This window comes from Lithobates pipiens, unplaced genomic scaffold (genome assembly GCF_037356315.1).
Source record: "Lithobates pipiens isolate NorthernLeopardFrog02 unplaced genomic scaffold, aLitPip1_a1.2 Scaffold_22, whole genome shotgun sequence".
Lineage (NCBI taxonomy): Eukaryota > Metazoa > Chordata > Amphibia > Anura > Ranidae > Lithobates > Lithobates pipiens.
This window is the reverse complement of record NW_027507784.1, coordinates 10,380,070-10,399,358: the sequence shown is the minus strand read 5'-3', so window position 1 is coordinate 10,399,358 and position 19,289 is coordinate 10,380,070. Positions and strand designations below refer to the sequence as shown.

The 19,289-nt window shown below is 40.8% G+C and overlaps 1 protein-coding gene across 1 annotated transcript; it reads right to left on the bottom strand.

The window, feature by feature from the left end:
- Positions 1–5,809: 5,809 nt before the first annotated feature.
- Positions 5,810–7,667, bottom strand: LOC143925332 (olfactory receptor 1496-like). Its single transcript, XM_077449909.1, has one exon. It carries the CDS (start codon positions 7,665–7,667, stop codon positions 6,639–6,641), a length of 1,029 nt encoding a protein of 342 aa, XP_077306035.1. The 3' UTR covers positions 5,810–6,638.
- Between the last annotated feature and the right edge of the window lie 11,622 nt (positions 7,668–19,289).

Sequence of the window (19,289 nt, the reverse complement as noted above, 5' to 3'; positions counted from 1 at the left end):
TCACTTGTCTCTATGCCCAGCAGATGAAAGGACCCGATCGCCTCCGCCGCTACCGATGGCTCTGGTAAGCGGCGGAAGGGGGGGTGGCACCTCTCCCGCCGCCGATAGCGGTGATCTCGCGGCGAATCCGCCGCGGAGACCACCGTTATCATACAGCCGACCGCCGCCTGAAGAGATGGATATCTCGGTTGTGGCAGCAGCTGCTCCCGTTACCGAGATATCCCTCTTCAAAAATAGGACGTACATCGTCGTGCTCCGGTCGGCAAGTGGTTAAAGCAACACAGCACCCACCGTTTTCGGATTTCATTTCGTTTTCTACCGAATTTAAAAAATTGGTCGCATTCGAAAATATTTCAACCAAATTCGAAAATATTTCTACCGAATTCGAAAAGATTTCAACATGATTCCAAATTATTTCAACCGGATTCGAAAATATTTTGCGACCCGAATTTAGGGCCATGTATCTTGGGGTCACTTGGTGCTAGAAATCCCAAATTTGGAGATGTTGTAGTGCTAGTTCTGCTGTGTTTGCATACCAAAGCTTCTAGCTATAAGTGGCCCCGAGATACGTGGCCCCAAATTCAGGTCGCAAAATGTCATTTTTTACGAATTTGATTTGATTTTCGTTTGAATTCGTTAGCATTGTAATTCGGTTATTCGGATGCATCCGAATGTCCGAATAATGAAAATTCGTCCGAATTTCGATTCGGAACGAAACGAAATGCACATGTCTAATCTTAAAGCACCCAACCAGACTGTAGTTCCATGCCTGCCAGAAGGGACAGTGCCCCCTGTGGCCAGGCTGAACATCCCATAGTCCAGTCAGACTGATGCTGAGGTCAAAATTTAAACAATTTTACCCAAACCAAACTGCAGTTCAGGTATAACCTTAAATTGAAAAAAAAAAAACATAGCGCATGCTCTTCAGGAGCTGCCGCTACAAATTTATATTCATGTATTTAATCAATTCATTATTTGATCGATTTCTTCAAACTTCATAAAAGTATCATCATCCACTATTAATCAGCAAGCTTTTTAATCATATTTACATTCACTTTGGTCTACAACTGTCTACCTCTTTAAATCTGTCTACTTGATTGACGAGCCGGCCAGCCCATCAGATCTCTCTCTTTCTATTTCCTTTGTATATAAGACTGTCAGGTTTGCCAGCCAATCATGGTCAGATAAAGAAGCTTGTAGCTTCCAAATGCATTACCATTCCTTGCCACTGTGAATAACCACATTTCCTGTTCCTGTGACGTCACGACCAGCTGCTTCTTGTTTCCTGCCTCCTGGTTCCCAGCATTCTCTGATCCCTGTAAGATCACACCAGCGCCCCCAGGCTGCAAAGAGGAAACAGGACGCCAAATAGGACGTTTATGAGACACCAGGACTGGGGATTTGCACCACAAATTGAACTCATCTAATTTAACCTGAGAGTTACTACTTGTTTTTTATTAAATATATGATTTATACTGCGCTCAGTCTGGCGCCTCCCTCTGTTCCCATTTCTACACAGAGCCCATCGCTTCACTCTAAGTCCACGTACACACGGTCAGAGATTTTGCCAACCAAATCCGTCGGATTTTGCCCGTCGGATTTAGTCCAACGGATTGTGTCCGAAACTGTTGCATACATACGGTCGGGCCAAATTGGCGAAAAATCCGATCTTTCAGAACGTGATGACCTAATTTCGTTACGATGGGACTACGTTCAGGCTAGTAGCCAATAGCTTTGATGTAGGAATTTGATCTGAGCATGCGTGGCACTTGGCCTGATGAAAATTCTCTACACATGATCGGATTACGTCCGAGCGGCCCAGTTGGTCGGGAAATCTTTCCAACATGTTGGAAAATTGGGTCGGACGGAGATTCGGACGGAATCAGTCCGATGCAGACCACACACAGTCGGATTATCCGACAACACGGTCCGATAAGACGCATTCCGACGGATTCTCCGACCGTGTGTACAAGGGCTAATGCCCCCGTACACACGATCAGAAATTCCATCAGAAAAAACTTGGATGGTTTTTCCGACTGAATTCCACTCAAGCTTGGCTTGCATACACACGGTCACACAAAAGTTCTCTGAACTTTTGACCGCCAAGAATGCGGTGACGTACAACACTACGACGAGCCGAGAAAATGACATTCAATAATTCCGAGCATGCAGCAAATTGTTTCTGAGCATGCGTTATTTTTTGCGCGTCCGGATTGCATACACGCAAACGGATTTTCAGATAGGAACTTTTTCCAAGCGAAAAATTGAGAACCTGCTCTCAATCTTCCGCCAGCAAAGGTCTGATGGAGCATACACATGATTTTCCGACCCAAAGCTCTCATCGGATTTTTGCTGGCAGAATTTACGATCGTGTGTACGCGGCATAAGGGAGCTGCCTCCAGGTGCTAATCATACAAGATCTCGGATCATTTCTGGACATTATGGTTTAACAAATGTTTAAATATTATGTGTGCTTACTCACACACACATTTTATGTATACCTGTATTCTAGTTGCTATATAATTTTATGTTATCACCATATCTAGCGCCGATGTTCACCCCTGTTAATGCTCTATGCACCTTGGGTTCTGCATTATTGAATAAGCCTGTCGATAATTGAAATATAGGAGGGCATCACCATACTTAACCCCTTCGTGCCTAAGGGTAAAACAAATCGAAAATGCCTAAGCCCAATTTTGTAGTTTCAACATGTGTTAGTACAAGCATAGATGTCATCACAACTACTATTTTATTTTAAATTGAACTGTATATTTCTTGCTACTGTCATAACATACCACCAAAGAACAACGATAACTCCTGCTCCTGATGATTGCAGCGATACCACATATGTGTATTTTGTTTGCTGTTTGTACCCGTAGTACGGCCCAGAACTAATGCTGTGCATTTTGCTTTTCTTTTAACCTACTGTACTTAAAACACACCGACACTAATGCTGCGTACACACGATCAAATTGTCCGGCGTACTTAGTCCGCCGAAACCCATTTCAGCAGACAATTCGATCGTGTGTGGGCTTCAGCGGACTTTTCCAGCGTAAAGTCCGGCGGACCTAGAAAGTATTTTTGCAGTCCAATCTTCCCGTCGGACTTGGGTTTCAGCGGACAATACGTTCGTCAGTATGCTAGCCGGGCGGACTAAGAATAACGCATGCTCAGAAGCAAGTACGAAAAAGGAAGCTATTGGCTACTGGCTATTGAACTTCCTTTTTCTAGTCCCGTCGTACGTGCTGTACGTCATCGCGCTAGCAAACGCCGGACTTTCTGTGTGTCCGTGTGTGGCCAAGTCCGATCGGTAGAAAGTCCGCCGGACTATCCGCCGGATTGTTTGCCGGACTAAGTACGCTGGACAATTCGCTCGTGTGTACGCGGCATAATTGACACTTGTAGTGATGTAGTAGTTGGGTGATAATTAATTAGTTATTATTAGTATGATGATGCAAAGCATTTCCAGCAGCAATCCGATTTTTTTATTGAAACTTCAGACAAAACAAAGTCCATAAGATACTTGCAACAGACGACAAAATCCAACATATAAAATAGGTGACAGGCTATTTGTGCAGCATTCAGACACCTTCAGAGAACCCAGTTCCTTCTGTCATCACCTTTAGCCAAAACAGGTTCCCTTCTTATACACCTCCCCCCATGGGTGAGTGACAAGAGCTGAGAAATTTGATTGGCCGTTTCTATTAGGCCTTTGATCTGCTTCTGTCTTTCCGAGTGACAGATAATGACCCCTAGTCATAAACTGCCCTAATTGGCATTCTTGTATATTAACATTAACCCCTTCTCGACCAGCTGCCGCAGTTGTACTGTGGCAGGTTGGCTCCCATAGGCAAACCGACGTAACTGTACATCGGTTCGCCTTTTCACTAGGGGCGTGTGCGTGCCCACGGTCGCGATGACCGTGATCTCTCCACACAGAGACAGAACAGAGACCTGTCAATGTACACAGACAGATCAACGTGCTGTCAGGGGTGAGGAGAGCGATCTGTTGTTCATACTAAGTATGAACAAAGATCAGTCTCCTCACTCGGTCAGTCCCCTCCCCCCCCCCACAGTTATGCCGCGTACACATAACCGTTTTTTTCCACCGGAATAAACTCTGGCGGTTTTTCCGACGGAGTTCCGCTGAAACTGTCTTGCATACAGACAATCACACCAAAGTCCGACCGTCAAGAATGCGGTGACATATAACACATACGAGAGGACTTGAAAAGGGAAGTTCAATAGCCAGTAGCCTATAGCTGCCGTCTTGTAATTGCTTCAGAGTATGCGCTGTTTTTGGTCCGTCAGAACAGCATACAGATGAGCGGTTTTCCAGATAGGAATTGATTCCGTCAAAAAGACTCAAAACATTTTCTATTTCTAGGTCCGTCAGAATATTCGAAAAAAAAAGTCAGATGAGGCCCACACATGATCGGAATATCCGATGAAAACATTCCGTCTGACTTTTTCTGCCGGCATTAGAATTACTCCCTAGTTAACCCCTTGATCGCCCCCCTAGTGTTAACCCCTTCCCTGCCAGTGACATTTACACAGTAATCAGTGCATTTTTTTATAGCACTGATCAATGTTATAAATGGCATTGGTCTCAAAAATTTGTCTAAAGTGTCCGATCTGTCCCCTATAATGTCGCAGTCCCAATAAAAATCTCTGATCACCTCCATTACTAGTAAAAATAATAATAATAATAATGCCATAAATTGTTACCCTATTTTGTAGACGCTATAGCTTTTGCGCAAACCAATCAATATACGCTTATTGCTTATTGCGATTTTTATTACCAAAAATATGTAGAAGAATACATATTGGCCTAAACTGAGGAAAAAATTATCTTTTTTTTAAAGCAAAATTGGGGATATTTATTATAGCAAAAAGTACAAAATATTGGGGGTTATTTACTAAAGGCAAATCCACTATGCACTACAAGTGCACTTGGAAATTGCGGTCTCCGTAGATCTGAGGGGGATATGCAAGGAGAATAAAAAACAGCATTTTTGCTTGCGCATGATAAAATCTGCAGAGCTTACCCTCATTTCAGATCTACAGCAATCGACAGCAATTGCACTTCCAAGTGCACTTGTAGTGTAAAGTGGATTTGCCTTTAGTAAATAACCCCCACTGTGTTTTTTTTTTTTTCAAAATTGTCGCTCTTTTTTGGTTTATAGCACAAAAAATAAAAAATGCAGAGATGATCAAATACCACCAAAAGAAAGCTCTATTTTTGGGGAAAAAAAAAGGACGTCAATTTTGTTTGGGTTGAGTGTCGCATGACCGCCCCATTGTCAGTCAAAAGCGACGCAGTGACGTATTGCAAAATATGGCCTGGTCATTGAGCAGCAAAATCTTCCGGGGCTGAAGTGGTTAACATAGCCCAGAGTCACTATCTGCCCCCGTTGATTTGTAGAGTGAATCTTGTTTGGTCAGTATCCCCGCTGATCAATAAGTCCCCTTTGAAATGTGTAATTAGATAAACAGATACCAATGTGGACCTGCACAACATGAACATTCTTTTGATGTGTAAAATGGATTTGTCAACTGCCTCTGCTGGAATGTTTGCATGTGATATATGTATACATATAATACAATATATAAAATACACACACGTGTGTATGTGTATATATATATATATATATATATATTATTATTATTATTATATTTTTTGTATTATTATATTTTTATTATTATTATTATATATTTATTATTATTATTATTATTATTATTATATATTTTTTATTATTATTATATATTTTTTTATTATTATTATACATGATTTGTATAGCGCCAACAGTTTACGCAGCACTTTACAATGTATAGGGGGGACAACACAATTACAGTACAGTTCAATACAAAAAGGTACAGGAGGGCCCGGCTCGTAGAGCTTACACTTTAAAGGGAGGGGGTGTTGGTACAAAAGGTAATAGCTGCAGAGAATGATTTGATGTGGGGGTGACTCGGGGACAGTTGTTGTTAGGTGGGGGGTGGGATCGGCTTCCCTGAATAAATGAGTTTTCAGGGATCTCCTAAAGGTGGACAGGGTAGGGGCTGATCGGACAGACTGGGGCAGGGAGTTCCAGAGGATGGGAGAGGCTATGGAGAAGTCCCGAAGGCAAGCATGGGAGGAGGTAACAAGGGAGCTAGAAAGCAGAAGGTCCTGGGAGGTGCAGATATAATTAATAACATTATATCCTACATAAATCAGCCAACATATTACAACATATAATACTAATTAAAAAAAAATGATGTCCAAAAAAACATGGAGCCTGACCTTTAACCTTGACCTTGACCCAAAAACTAACCTTGGCACTGACCTAAATCAAACCTTGATCTTGTAGTTTTTTTTTTTCCAATTATTATTATGATTATTTTTTTCAAGCTCTGCAAGGACAGACAGTGATACAATGTATCTCGCTCGTCCATTCACAAAGACAGAAAACACGGGGACGGGCTTCACAGTAATTGATCACTGTGATAGCCGATCGAAGGTGACCTGGAATCGGACGTTCCATGTCCTGATCATTAGAACGGGGCCGGGGCTCTCTGTGAGACCCCAGTCTCTGTGCTGGAATCAATCCAAGGGAGAAAAAGCCCAGTCCAGCGGGTCACATATTTGCATACAGTCAGCATGAAGGGGTTAAATGAGGTTTGGCTACTCTGTCCAATTTACCTTTAAATGGACTAACTATTGTCCAGGGTCTGGGTATGGATGACAAGATTTGTCTTATAGCTGCATTGATCTCTTGGTTTCTCAGGGTGTAAATAAAGGGGTTCACTAGTGGGGTGACCACCGTGTAGAGCAGTGATAGGACTTTGTTCATTATCACGGAATGACCAGATGGAACCACATAGACCAGAATCATGGTGGTATAGTATGTAGACACCACTCCCAGGTGGGAGCTGCAGGTGGAGAAGGCTTTCTCCTTTCCCTTGGATGATGAGATCTTAGTGATGGCTCTGATGATAAATCCATAAGTAGATATGATCACAAGCAGAGGGAACAAAGTGGCTGCAGATGAAAGATAAGACACAACCATTTCAACGATGGAAGTTTCAGAACAAGACAGCTTCAGTATTGGAATAACATCACAATAGAAATGGTCAATAATATTGTCTTCGCAAAAATCCAAAGTTGCCACAAAAATTAAAGCAATGGACATTAGTAGGGTTGACATGGCCCAGCAGGCAAGGGTCAGGCAAATGCACAACTTGGGACCCATAATCATTGTGTAATGAAGAGGTTTACAGATGGCCAGAAACCTATCATAGGACATTGCGGAGAGGAGGAAACATTCCGTAACTAGAAACACACCAAATAAAAAAAATTGTGTGAGACAGCCAATAAGAGAAAAATAAGTGCCGCTTCTAAGTAAGATGTGGAGCATGGGGGGAACAATATTGGTGGTGACCAAGATCTCCGACAGTGAGAGGTTGGAGAGGAACACATACATAGGAGAACGAGAAAGTTTGGAGAAACACACCAACAAGATGATCAAGAGGTTGCAAGTCAAAGTCACAGCATAGGTGACCGTGAACAGGCTGAAAAAGACAAGCCGGTAGCTTTGGTGGATCCTCAACCCAACAATGAAGACGTTATTTATTGACGACTTGTTCTGTACTTCCAGAAATTGTTGGGGAATCAATTCTTCCATGCCTTGAAAAGAAACACAAGATAATTGATTTTAGAGTTTTCATGAGTTCCACAAATTGCATGGTTGGCCAGGTACTAAACGCAATGGAGTTGATTTAATAAAACTGGAGAGTGCAAAATCTGGTGCAGCTCTGCATAGAAACCAATCAGCTTCCTTTTTTTGGAAAAGCTTACTTGAACAAGATAACGTTTTTATTTATTTTTTATTCTCTAAACAGTTTTTTAAAAACGTGTTTTAAAAATTTCTGTGCAAATGTCGTGTGACATAACAAGTTGCAATGACCGCCATTTTATTCCCTAAGGTCTCTGCTAAAAGACATACAGTGTCTCACAAAAGTGAGTACACCCCTCACAGTTTTGTAAATATTTTATTATATTGTTTCATGTGACAACACTGAAGAAATGACACTTGTCTACAATGTAAAGTAGTGAGTGTACAGCTTGTATAACAGTGTAAATTTGCCGTCCCCTCAAAATAACTCAACACACAGCCAGTAATGTCTAAACCGCTGGCAACAAAAGTCAGTACACCCCTAAGTGAAAATGTACAAATTGGGCCAAATTAGCCATTTTCCCTCCCCCGGTGTCATGTGACTCGTTATTGTTATAAGGTCTCAGGTGTGAATGGGGAGCAGGCGTGGCACTCTTTCATACTGGTCGCTGGAAGTTCAACATGGCACCTCATGGCAAATAACTGAGGATCTAAAAAAAAGAACTGTTGTTCTACGTAAAGATTGCCTAGGCCATAAGAAGATTGCCAAGACCCTGAAACTGAGCTGCAGCATGGTGGCCAAGATCATACAGCAGTTTAACAGGACAGGTTCCACTCAGAACAGGCCTCGCCATGGTCCACCAAAGAAGTTGAGGTCACGTGCTCAGCGTCATATCCAGAGGTTGTGTTTGGGAAATAGACGTATGAGTGATGCCAGTATTACTGCAGAGGTTGTAGGGGTGGGGAGGTCAGCCTGTCAGTGCTCAGACCACATGCCGCACACTGCATTGAATCAGTCTGCATGGCTGTCGCCCCAGAAGGAAGCCTCTTCTAAAGATGATGCACAAGAAAGACCGCAAACAGTTTTCTGAAGACAAGCAGACTAAAGACATGGATTACTGGAACCATGTCCTGTGGTCTGATGAGACCAAGCTAAGGGTATTTGGTTCAGATGGTGTCAAGCATGTGTGGCGGCAACCAGAGGAGTACAAAGACAAGTGTGTCTTGTCTATAGTCAAGCATGGTGGTGGGAGTGTCATGGTCTGGGGCTACATGAGTGCTGCCAGCACTGGAAAGCTACAGATCATTGAGGGGACCATGAATGCCAACATGTACTGTGATACACTGAAATAGAGCATGATCCCCTCCCTTTGGAGATTGGGCCGTAGGGCAGTATTCCAACATAAGGACCCCAAACACACCTCCAAGGTGACCACTGCCTTGCTAAAGAAGCTGAGGGTAAAGGTGATGGACTGGCCAAGCATGTCTCTACACCTAAACCCTATTGAGCATCTATGGGGCATCCTCAAATGGAAGGTGGAGGAGCGCAAGGTCTCCAACATCCACCAGCTCCGTGATGTAGTCATGGAGGAGGGAAAGAGGATTCCAGTGACAACCTTTGAAGCTCTGGTGACCTCCATGCCCAAGAGGGTTAAGGCAGTGCTGGAAAATAATGGTGGCCACACAAAATATTGACACTTTAGGCCCAATTTGGACATAATTTTGTTGCCAGTGGTTTAGACATTAATGGCTGTGTGTTGAGTTATTTTGAGGGGACAGGAAATTTACACTGTTATACAAGCTGTACACTCACTACTTTACATTGTAGACAAGTGTCATTTCTTCCGTGTTGTCACATGAAAAGATAGAATAAAATATTTACAAAAATGTGAGGGGTATATTTACTTTTGTGAGGTAGTGTATATAATGCTTGGGGGTTCTGTGTAATATTACAGCAAAAAAAATATGATTTTTAGGAGAGAAATGTGCCAGAATTAGCTTGGACTGGAAGTGGTTAAACATTACTAAAAAAAATCGAATTGTAACTATAATTTAAACATGTAAAATCATTTTAAAATTTAAAATTAAACAGTTTTTAGATAAAAAAAAAATAAAAAATTAAAAAAATAAAAAATTTAAATATAAAAATATTTTTAAAAATTCAATACATTCTTATATTCTTATATTCTTTTCTCTTCCTTTTTTTTGTCTCATTTTTAGCCCTGATGAAGGGAGAAATGCATTTGGTTTTGATGCAGAAAACAATCTTTTATGGACTGTATGAACTAAAGTGGCGCTCCCATTTTTTACATTTCTTTACTATCCGGGAATTACAGTATATCACACACCAATATTAAAGTATAGGGTCTTTCCAGGTGTCACCTCAGATTCCCTGAACCATTTTTCTATGAAATGTATCAACCTTCTTTATTTATATAAATATATATATATATATTACAAACAAGGCATTGAAAATGAATTAATAATAATTAATATGATACAATTATAGAAGCTGCAAAATTGTAAAAGTTTTTTTAAATATTTAATCTAAAAAAAAAAAAAAAATCATCTTCCTGTAATGGGCCCTCAGATTAATGCAGGGCCACCTTATAATCTTCTGAAATGTGACCAATAGAAGCATTGTACCTGCCCTCTCCCACACTCCATGGCAGTGGTCAAGATTACAAAGTCAATACTGTTTTTAGTTTTATGTAAGTTAAAATGTATTTTTTATTTAATTACATTTTCCCACATCACAAGTCCTGGTGCCTCTTACAATCGTGATTGAAGATTAAAAAAACATAAAAAAACAAAAACAAAAGTTAAATAAAATCCATTCACACAGACACACATAGAACTCCAGTGATAATCACAAATTGGGTATTAAAAATGTGAATAGAAAATGAATAATATTGTAATTTGAGGAAAAATTTATATTTTTTTCTTTATACTGGAAAGACTGAGATGTGTACAGGGTCCTATATCCAACACTTACCAATGACAATGTGTAAATCCTTTAGATTAGGATTTTTTTTCAAGAAAACAAATGCATAGGTATATAAATTGAAAGGTGGCAGCAACATATCACTACAAATAATGTATTCTTCAGCAGACGGAAAATGTGCATCTCCGACAGCAAATTCTGTTTATTGTTTTAATCGAAATTGCATGCAACAGGTGGGAGCGAGTAGATATACCTTCAAGGTGTGTGAAATAATTTGATGTAATTTGTCTCTATGGAACAAAAATGCCTCGTGTGTATTCTACAGCTCATGGTCCCTTTGGTAAACAAGTTACAATAATCATTACAGAGATATTCATCGGAAAAATAAAGAAAATATAGCTTAGGAGAAAACAAATACTAGAAAAAAATAGAATCTATGGTATTAATAAGTTGATAGTAACCTTAGACTGACCATCATCTTTTACCTGCACCACATACCAAAATTGTATACTGTAAACTGTATTTTTATATTCCTTAATTGAGGGGTTTTTTTTTAACATCAACCAGAGTTCTTTTGGGGTAAATATTTTAAAAATGATTATTAAATATTATTTATTAAAAAAAGGTAAAATGGGTTTAATTAATTTCAATTTAAACATTATTTAAATGTAAAACATGTTTTTAAAAATGTAAAAAAATATATATTATTTTGAATTATTCAATACATTTTTTTAGCCATGATGAAGGGAGGGGGTTGTGCCTCCGAAACTGTTTTGATGTAGAAAATCTTTCATTTTGAACAAACGTGGGGCTCCCACTATAAGACTTTTATTATACAGAATTATATTGCACCTTAATATTGTTTTTAAGCATTGGGCCTCCTTTCCAGGTGACACTTCAAATTTACACAACATTTTTTCCTAAAAATTTATCAATCTTTTTTTATTTTTTTTTATTTCATATACCAGCAAGTCATTAAAAATTAAGCAATCATAATTAATACAATGCTGTATAATGATTATTTGCAACCATGTCCCATCCCCCTGCTGGTCAGGCTGGGTTGTGAAATTAAAGACCCTGTGAATAAAAAGCATTTTAGCGAAATATTTTTTCACTCACAAGTAGTTGACCATTAAAGGTGACAAGGACAGAGTTAGGGGATTTATGGATAGTTTCTGGTGTGTCCTATGTGCGTCATCAACAATAGTAATTATTAGTTAACCTAATAATGACCTAATTAAATAATTCTGTTGTGTAAATATCACTAATATACAATATGAAAAAAAGGTGTGTATCTGAACTGCTTAAAACAGATTGCCTAATTATATGACCCTCTGGTAATAAGTAAACATATTCATAGTTGCTTAAACATATTATAGAAAATCGTAAGTAGACATGTGCACTGCTGAAAAATGTGTTAGCTTTCATTTTTGTTTTATTCGTAATTTTTTTTTTCCATTTTTCTGGTCATTTCATTATGATCACAATTCGTAAATTCGTAAATTCGAAAATTCGTAAATTCATAAATGCGTAAATTCGAAAATACGTAAATTCATAAATTTGTATATTTCTAAAATTTGTAAAATCCAAAATTTCGAAATTCGCTAAATTTTTGAAAATCCAAAAATTTGAAAATCCAAAAATTTGAAAATCCAAAAATGAGATAGAAAATACCAAAATTCGAAATAATAACTAACGTACTTATAATAACCAACTACCTTATTAAATTATAGGCATTGGAATTTCCTTTCAAATTTGGCTGTTAGTAAACGTAATGAATACAAATGTATCCGAAGATTCAAATTATCCGTAATAATAACGAATGCCACATCTAAACAAATGGCATGGAACAAATTAATAATAAATAATAATAATAATAATAAAATGTGTTTATTATTATTGTTATTTATTATTATTCATTTGTTACGTTCCATTCATTTAGACATGGCATTCGTTATTTCAGATAAATGCGGATACATTTGTATTCGTTGTGTTCACAAACAGCCAAATTTGAAAGGAAATTCCAATACCTATAATTTAATAGTTTGTTATTTGAGATTTTTAAATTTTTGGGTTGTCAGATTTTCGATTCTCGAATTTCTGAATTTGCAAATTTTCTAATTTCAGAAATTCAGAATTTTTTAATTTACAAATGTATGAATTTTCGAATATTCAAATTTACGAATATACGGAAAAATTTGTTAATTGGGTTTGTTGATATTTATAAAAAAAAACAAATTCAGAAATAAACGAATTGAACATGTGTACAAGTAATGTTCCAATAACACTGGGCTCCACATCCAAGCATAATGCGTAACACCACGCGTAATGCCACTAACCCAAGGGGCTTTGTCAGGACAAAAGCCACGTCCTGACAAAGCCATGTGGGTTAGTGGCGCTATGCATGGATGTGGAGTACGGTAAGTAATACGTAATATGTGATTGTTAGAACACACTACCCTATATGTGGACATTTTCTTTCTATATGTACGGCGGAGTGCTTGGATATACAGCCAGCTGAGGTTGATACATACAGTTAGGTCCATATATATTTGAACACAGGCACAATTCAATTTTTTCAGGAATTTTCCAAAATATATTCAAGCTATAGTTATATAATGGATATGGGCTGAAAGTTCACATTCTTAGGTTTAATTTGAGGGTATGAACATCTATATCGGAGGAAGGGTTTAGGAATTACAGCTCTTAAGAATAGCCAACCCCCCCCCCCCTTTTTTTCAAGGGACCAAATAATTGGACAATTGAATCAAAAGCTGTTTCATGGCCAGATGTGGGCTACTCCTTCATTATTTATTCATCAATTAACCACTTACAGACCGGACCATTTTGCCACAAATAGAGCTTTCTTTTGGTGGTATTTGATCACCTCTGCGGTTTTTATTTTTTGCGCTATAAACAAAAACAGAGCGACAATTTTGAAAAAAACGCATTATTTTTTACTTTTTGTTATAATAAATATCCCCCAAAAATATATAAAAAAAACATTTTTTTCCCTCAGTTTAGGCCGATACGTATTCTTCTACATATTTTTGGTTAAAAAAATCGCAATAAGCGATTATTGATTGGTTTGCGCAAAAGTTATAGCGTTTACAAAATAGGGGATCGTTTTATGACATTTTATTAATAATTTTTTTTTTTTACTAGTAATGGCGGCGATCAGCGATTTTTTTTTATTGTGACTGCGACATTATGGCGGACACATTGGACATTTTTGACACATTTTTGGGACCATTGTCATTTATACCCCAATCACTGCTATATAAATGCAGTGATTCCAGTGTAAATTACACTGGCAGTGAAGGGGTTAACCAGTGGGTGGCAGTGTAGGGGTTAAGTGTTCCTAGGGGTGTGTTACTAACTGTTGGGGGCTGGGCTTTCATTTAGTGAACACTGATCTCTGCTCCAATCACATGGAGCAGAGATCAGCGTCACTAGTTGCTAGGCAGAATGGAGAAATGCTGTTTACAAAGACATTTCTTCATTCGGCCGCCCCGTGATACGATCGCGGGTATGCCCGCGGCGATCGAGTCCGCGGGTCCCGCGACCGGACTCACGGGGGTCCTGACCAGCACGAGAGCGCGCCACCGGCTACGCGCTCCCGATGGCAGGGCGGCAAATTTAAAGGGACATACAGGTACGCCCATTTGCCTGCCTGTGCCATTCTGCCGACGGTGTGCGCTGGTCGGGAACTGGTTAAGCAGGTAAAAAGTCCGGAGTTAGGTCTAATGCCATGTACACACGGTCGGACTTTCCGATGGAAAATGTTCGTTGTCGGAAATTCCAACCATGTGTAGGCTCCATCAGACAAAATTTGAGATCTGGTTCTCAAATTTTCCAACAACAAAATCCGCTCGCGTAAATTCAGATTGTGTGTACACAATTCTGACACACAACATTCCACACATGCGTTGAATCAAGCAGAAGAGCTATTAAACTTCCTTTTTCTCGACCCTTCGTATGTGTTGTATGTCACGGCATTCTTGACGTTTGGAAATTCCAACAACTTTGTGCGACCGTGTGTATGCAAGACACGTTTGAGCCAACATCCGTCGGAAAAAATCCCATGGATTTTTGTTGTCAGAATGTGCGATCGTGTGTATGCGGCATTGGTGTGGCATTTGCATTTGGAAACTGTTGCTGTGAATCTACATCATGTGTTCAAAGGCACTGTCCATGCAAGTGAAACAGGTCATTGTGAGGCTTCAAAAACAAATCCATTAGAGTAATAGCAGCAACGTTAGGAGTGGCCACATCAACAGTTTGGTACATTCTGAGGAAAGAAGAACGCACTAGTGAGCTCATCAACATAAAAAGGCCTGGACATCCACGATGGGTGTGGTGGTGGATGATCACAGAATCCTCTCTATGGTAAAGAAAAACCCATTCACAACATCCAGACAAGTGAAGAACGCTCTCCAGGAGGTGGGCATATCATTGTCAAAGTCTACAATCAAGAGAAGACTTCACAAGAGCAAATACAGAGGGTTCACTACAAGGTGCAAACCATTCAGAAGGCTGAAGAATAGAATAGCCAGATTCAGTGGCTTCTGGTGGCTTCTTCTTTTGGGGGGCAAAGGAACAACACCCCCCCTCGGCAGTGCGACAATGAAACAGAACCACCCCCGCCGGCATTCCAGCACTTACTTGGGGCTGTGGTGTCCTCTCTTCCTCTCCTGGAGTGCGGGCAGCTGCCATGGTGGCTCCATCTCCACTCCTCCAGCTTCCTCTGCTGTGTGTCTCCTCTCTTGCCAAAGGGCTTGGCATCCAATAGGATCACCTGAACCTTTGGCCAATCGGGAAACAGCTCTCACAGACCTGCCTCCTGATTGGTGTGAAGGAACTTTAGTGTGATAATAGAGAAAATGAATGCATATTGTCACACAACTGGGTGGGCCAACCGTTTTATGAAGCCTATTAGAGCCTCTGGTTCTAATTGGGTGCTTCAAGAAAACACCCTGCTGCATGGAATCCATGGTCTTGCACCATTGATATGTAGATCAGGGGGCCAGATGCATGGATAGGGAAGGCGGCACCCGTGCGCCCTCTATGGACAGGCTGCCACTGGCCAGATTAGACTTTGCCAAAAATCGAAAAAAGCCAGACCAGTTCTGGAAAAGCATTCTTCGGATGGATGAAACTAAGATTAATCTGAACCAGAATGAAAAAAAGAAAAAAGTGTGGAAAAGGCTTGGAACATCACATGATCCAAAGCACACAGCGTCATCTGTGATTACAGGGTGGAGCTTGCAGTGTGATGGCATGGGCATGCATGGCTTCCAGTGGCACTGGGTCATCGGTGTTTATTAATGATATGACAGAAGACAGAATCAGCCGGATGAATTCTGCAGCATTTAGAGAGATACTGTCAGCCTAGATTCAGCCAAATGCAGCAAATTTGATTGGACAGCGCTTCACATTACAGATGGACAATGATCCTAAACACACCGCAAAAGCAACCCAGGAGCTTTTGAAGGAAAAGAAGTGGAATATTCTGCAATGGCCGAGTCAATCTCCCGATCTCAACCCAATTGAGCATGCATTTCCCTTGCTGAAGGCAATGAATGAATGAAATACTTGTATAGCGCACAATGCGAACTGAATCGCCTCTAGGCGCTGTGGCGAGCTTTGATCATCTGCTAAAAGAGGAAGGTCTTGAGTTTTTTCCTAAAAAGCCAGGTGATTTTCTTCCAGGCGGATGTTGATTGGTAGAGCATTCCATAACCGAGGCCCTTGGACAGCGAATCTCTGATCACCCTTGGATTTATACCGGGCTTTGGGCACGAGGAGGAGGTTTTTGTTGGCTGATCGAAGACTGCGGTTTGGTGTGTAATGATTTATTTTCTCCATTAGGTATTGCGGAGCTTCTCTATGCACGCATTTGTGGGTGAGGCACAGGGTCTTGAACGTGATCCGATTTTTTACGGTTAGCCAATGTAAGCTCCTCAGTGAAGGAGAGATGGATTCCCAGGGTTTTTTTCCTGTTATCAGCCTTGCCGCCGTGTTTTGGATCAGTTGTAATCGCGCAAGTTGATATTGTGGTAATCGTATGTAAAGCGAGTTTGCGTAGTCCAGTCGTGAATTTATGATTGTTCAAACTACCACTGCTTTGTCATTCTTTGGGATAAAAGGGATGAGTCTGCGAAGCATGCGCAGCAGATGGTGAGATCGACTGACTACAGATCCTATTTGCGCATCCATTGACATTTGTGCATCTAAAATAACCCCGAGACTCTTCGCTTTGGTCTTTGGGGAGATAGTCTGCCCAAAGACGGTTGGTGGAGACCAGGAGGTTTTGGTTGCGGGATTATGATTTGGGTGTAAGATAAGAAGCTCTGTCTTTGATTGGTTCAGCTGGAGGGAGTTAGTGGTCATCCAGTCCTCTATTGATTTGAGGCAGTTTTCAAGTTGTTGTTGGTGATCTTTTTTTCCATTGATCCGGAAATAAAGTTGCGTGTCGTCAGCGTAAGAGTGGAAGCAGAGATCTGAGCATCTGATGATTTGAAGGAGTGGGCGAATGTAAATGTTGAAGAGAACGGGTGACAACGGAGAGCCTTGAGGGACTCCGCAGGTGACTGCCCGAGTTTCGGAGAGGAATTTTCCTAGTTTCACTGTCTGTGACCGATTTCCTAGGAAGGACGCGAACCATTGGAGATCTATGTCTTGGACTCTGGCTACTTCTGTGAGGGGACGAGTAGAGTATTGTGATCTACTGTATAAAACGCTGCACTTAGGTCTAGCAGTACGAGGAGACATGGCTCTCCGTCATCTACTGCTTCGAGGGCGTCATCCCAAATCTTGAGGAGAGCTGTTTCTGTTCCATGACCCGGGCGGAAGCCTGATTGCAGTGGGTCCAGGAGTTTGTGAGTATCCAGGTGAAGTTGTAGCTGATGTACTACAGCTTTCTCCATGATCTTAGAAATGGTGTTGAGGCTTATAATTGGCCTACGGTTGTTTGGATCCTGAGGGTCCAGGTTTGGTTTCTTGAGTAGAGGTTTGACGATGCCTTGTTTGAGGATGCTGGGAACAATCCCTTCGTGGAATGATCGGTTTATGAGGTGGGTTATGGTTGGAGCCACAATGTCGGAGCATTCTTTCAGTAGTTTTGTGGGGATGATGTCAATAGGTGAGGTACTGTCACGCAGTTTATTAATGATGTTTTTTGCGGTGTCTACGGTAATTGGGGATAGTGAAAATTTTGGCGGTTGCGGTATGTTGGTGCAGACATCCTCTTTATGTATTTGCTGGCTGAGGTTGGATGTTTTCTTCTGACAAATTGTTTCCCTGATGGTTTTGACTTTATCGATGAAAAAATCCGACAGTTTGTCACAGTAATCCTGGGATTCGCTTTCTGGGGGTTCTAGGCACACCGGATTCATTGATTGATTAACCAGTTTAAACAGTTCCCGTGGTTGGTTTGCGGCCGTTGAGATTGTATATGAGAAGTGGTCCTTTTTGGCTTTGAAGATTGCTTTCCGATAATTCTCTGTGAGACCTTTGTAGTTAAATAGGTTTTCCTCGGTGGGATTTCTTCTCCATGTTCTTTCCGCTCTTCTGCGTTCTTGCTTTAGTACGGAGAGGGAGCTATTAAACCATCCAGCATTTTTCTTCCTGATGAGTCCCCTGCATTTTGGTGCTACCGAGTCTGCTGATTGCAGTAATGCCTTGTTCAGGGAGTTGAGTGTTTCCTCCGTAGAGTGGTTTAAGGTTATTGTAGATATCTTTTTGGACAGAGTGGTTTTGAAGGCTTCGGAGTACAGTTTTTTATGCGATCTGGTCCAGTGCGTTGTTACAGGTTTCCGTTTTGCGTTGGTGATGTTGGTAGTGATTTTAAATTTGATGGCGTGGTGATCCGTCCATGGCAGAGTTATGTTGTTGAGTATGTTGACGTCGATGTTCTGTTTGAAAATGAGGTCCAGGGTGTGTCCTGACCCATACGTGGGAGTCTTTATCAGTTGCTGTAGACCCAGTTCTTCTAGTTGATTGATGCAGGCAGTCGCGATGGGGTCTTTAGGCTCGTTTGCCCAAAGGTTGAAATCTCAGAGTGCCAGGAAATTTTTGAATTTTAGGGTGTGCATTGCAAAGGATTCCGTGAGGGGTGAAAGAAGATTGGACTTTGGTCCCGGTGGTCTGTAGCACAGTAGAATATGAGTGGTGTCATGGGGTGTTGGTTGAAGATGTAGCGTCAGGGTTTCCATAAAAGGCACTGGGTTCTGAGATGATGGTTTAGTGAGATCCAGGTGACCTTTAAAGATCACTGCTAGGCCTCCTCCTTTTTTCCCTATCCGGTGTTAGGTTAGGATCCTGTAGTTTTCCGGCACCAATTCGTTGAGGATGGTGTTGCAGTCAGAGGTTAACCAGCTTTCGGTGATGAAGAGGCAGTCTACATTGTTCTCGATGATGAAGTCGTGTATTTCCAGTCTATGTTTGACTGCAGACCTGGCGTTAATCAAGGCGCAATCTAATTGTAGTGGTCGAGTAGATGTCTTCCTGTGGTTGGGAGCTGCTTGTCGTCCGGTTTTTAATAGTTGTTCTCTTTGAAGTATTTTTTGTATGGAAGATGGCAATGTGGTGTTGATGTTCCTTAGTCTGTGCAGAACTTCAGCTGAGTATTTGAAGTAGCACATGGTTTGTGGATGCTGTTGATGGTACTATGGGCCTAAGATGAT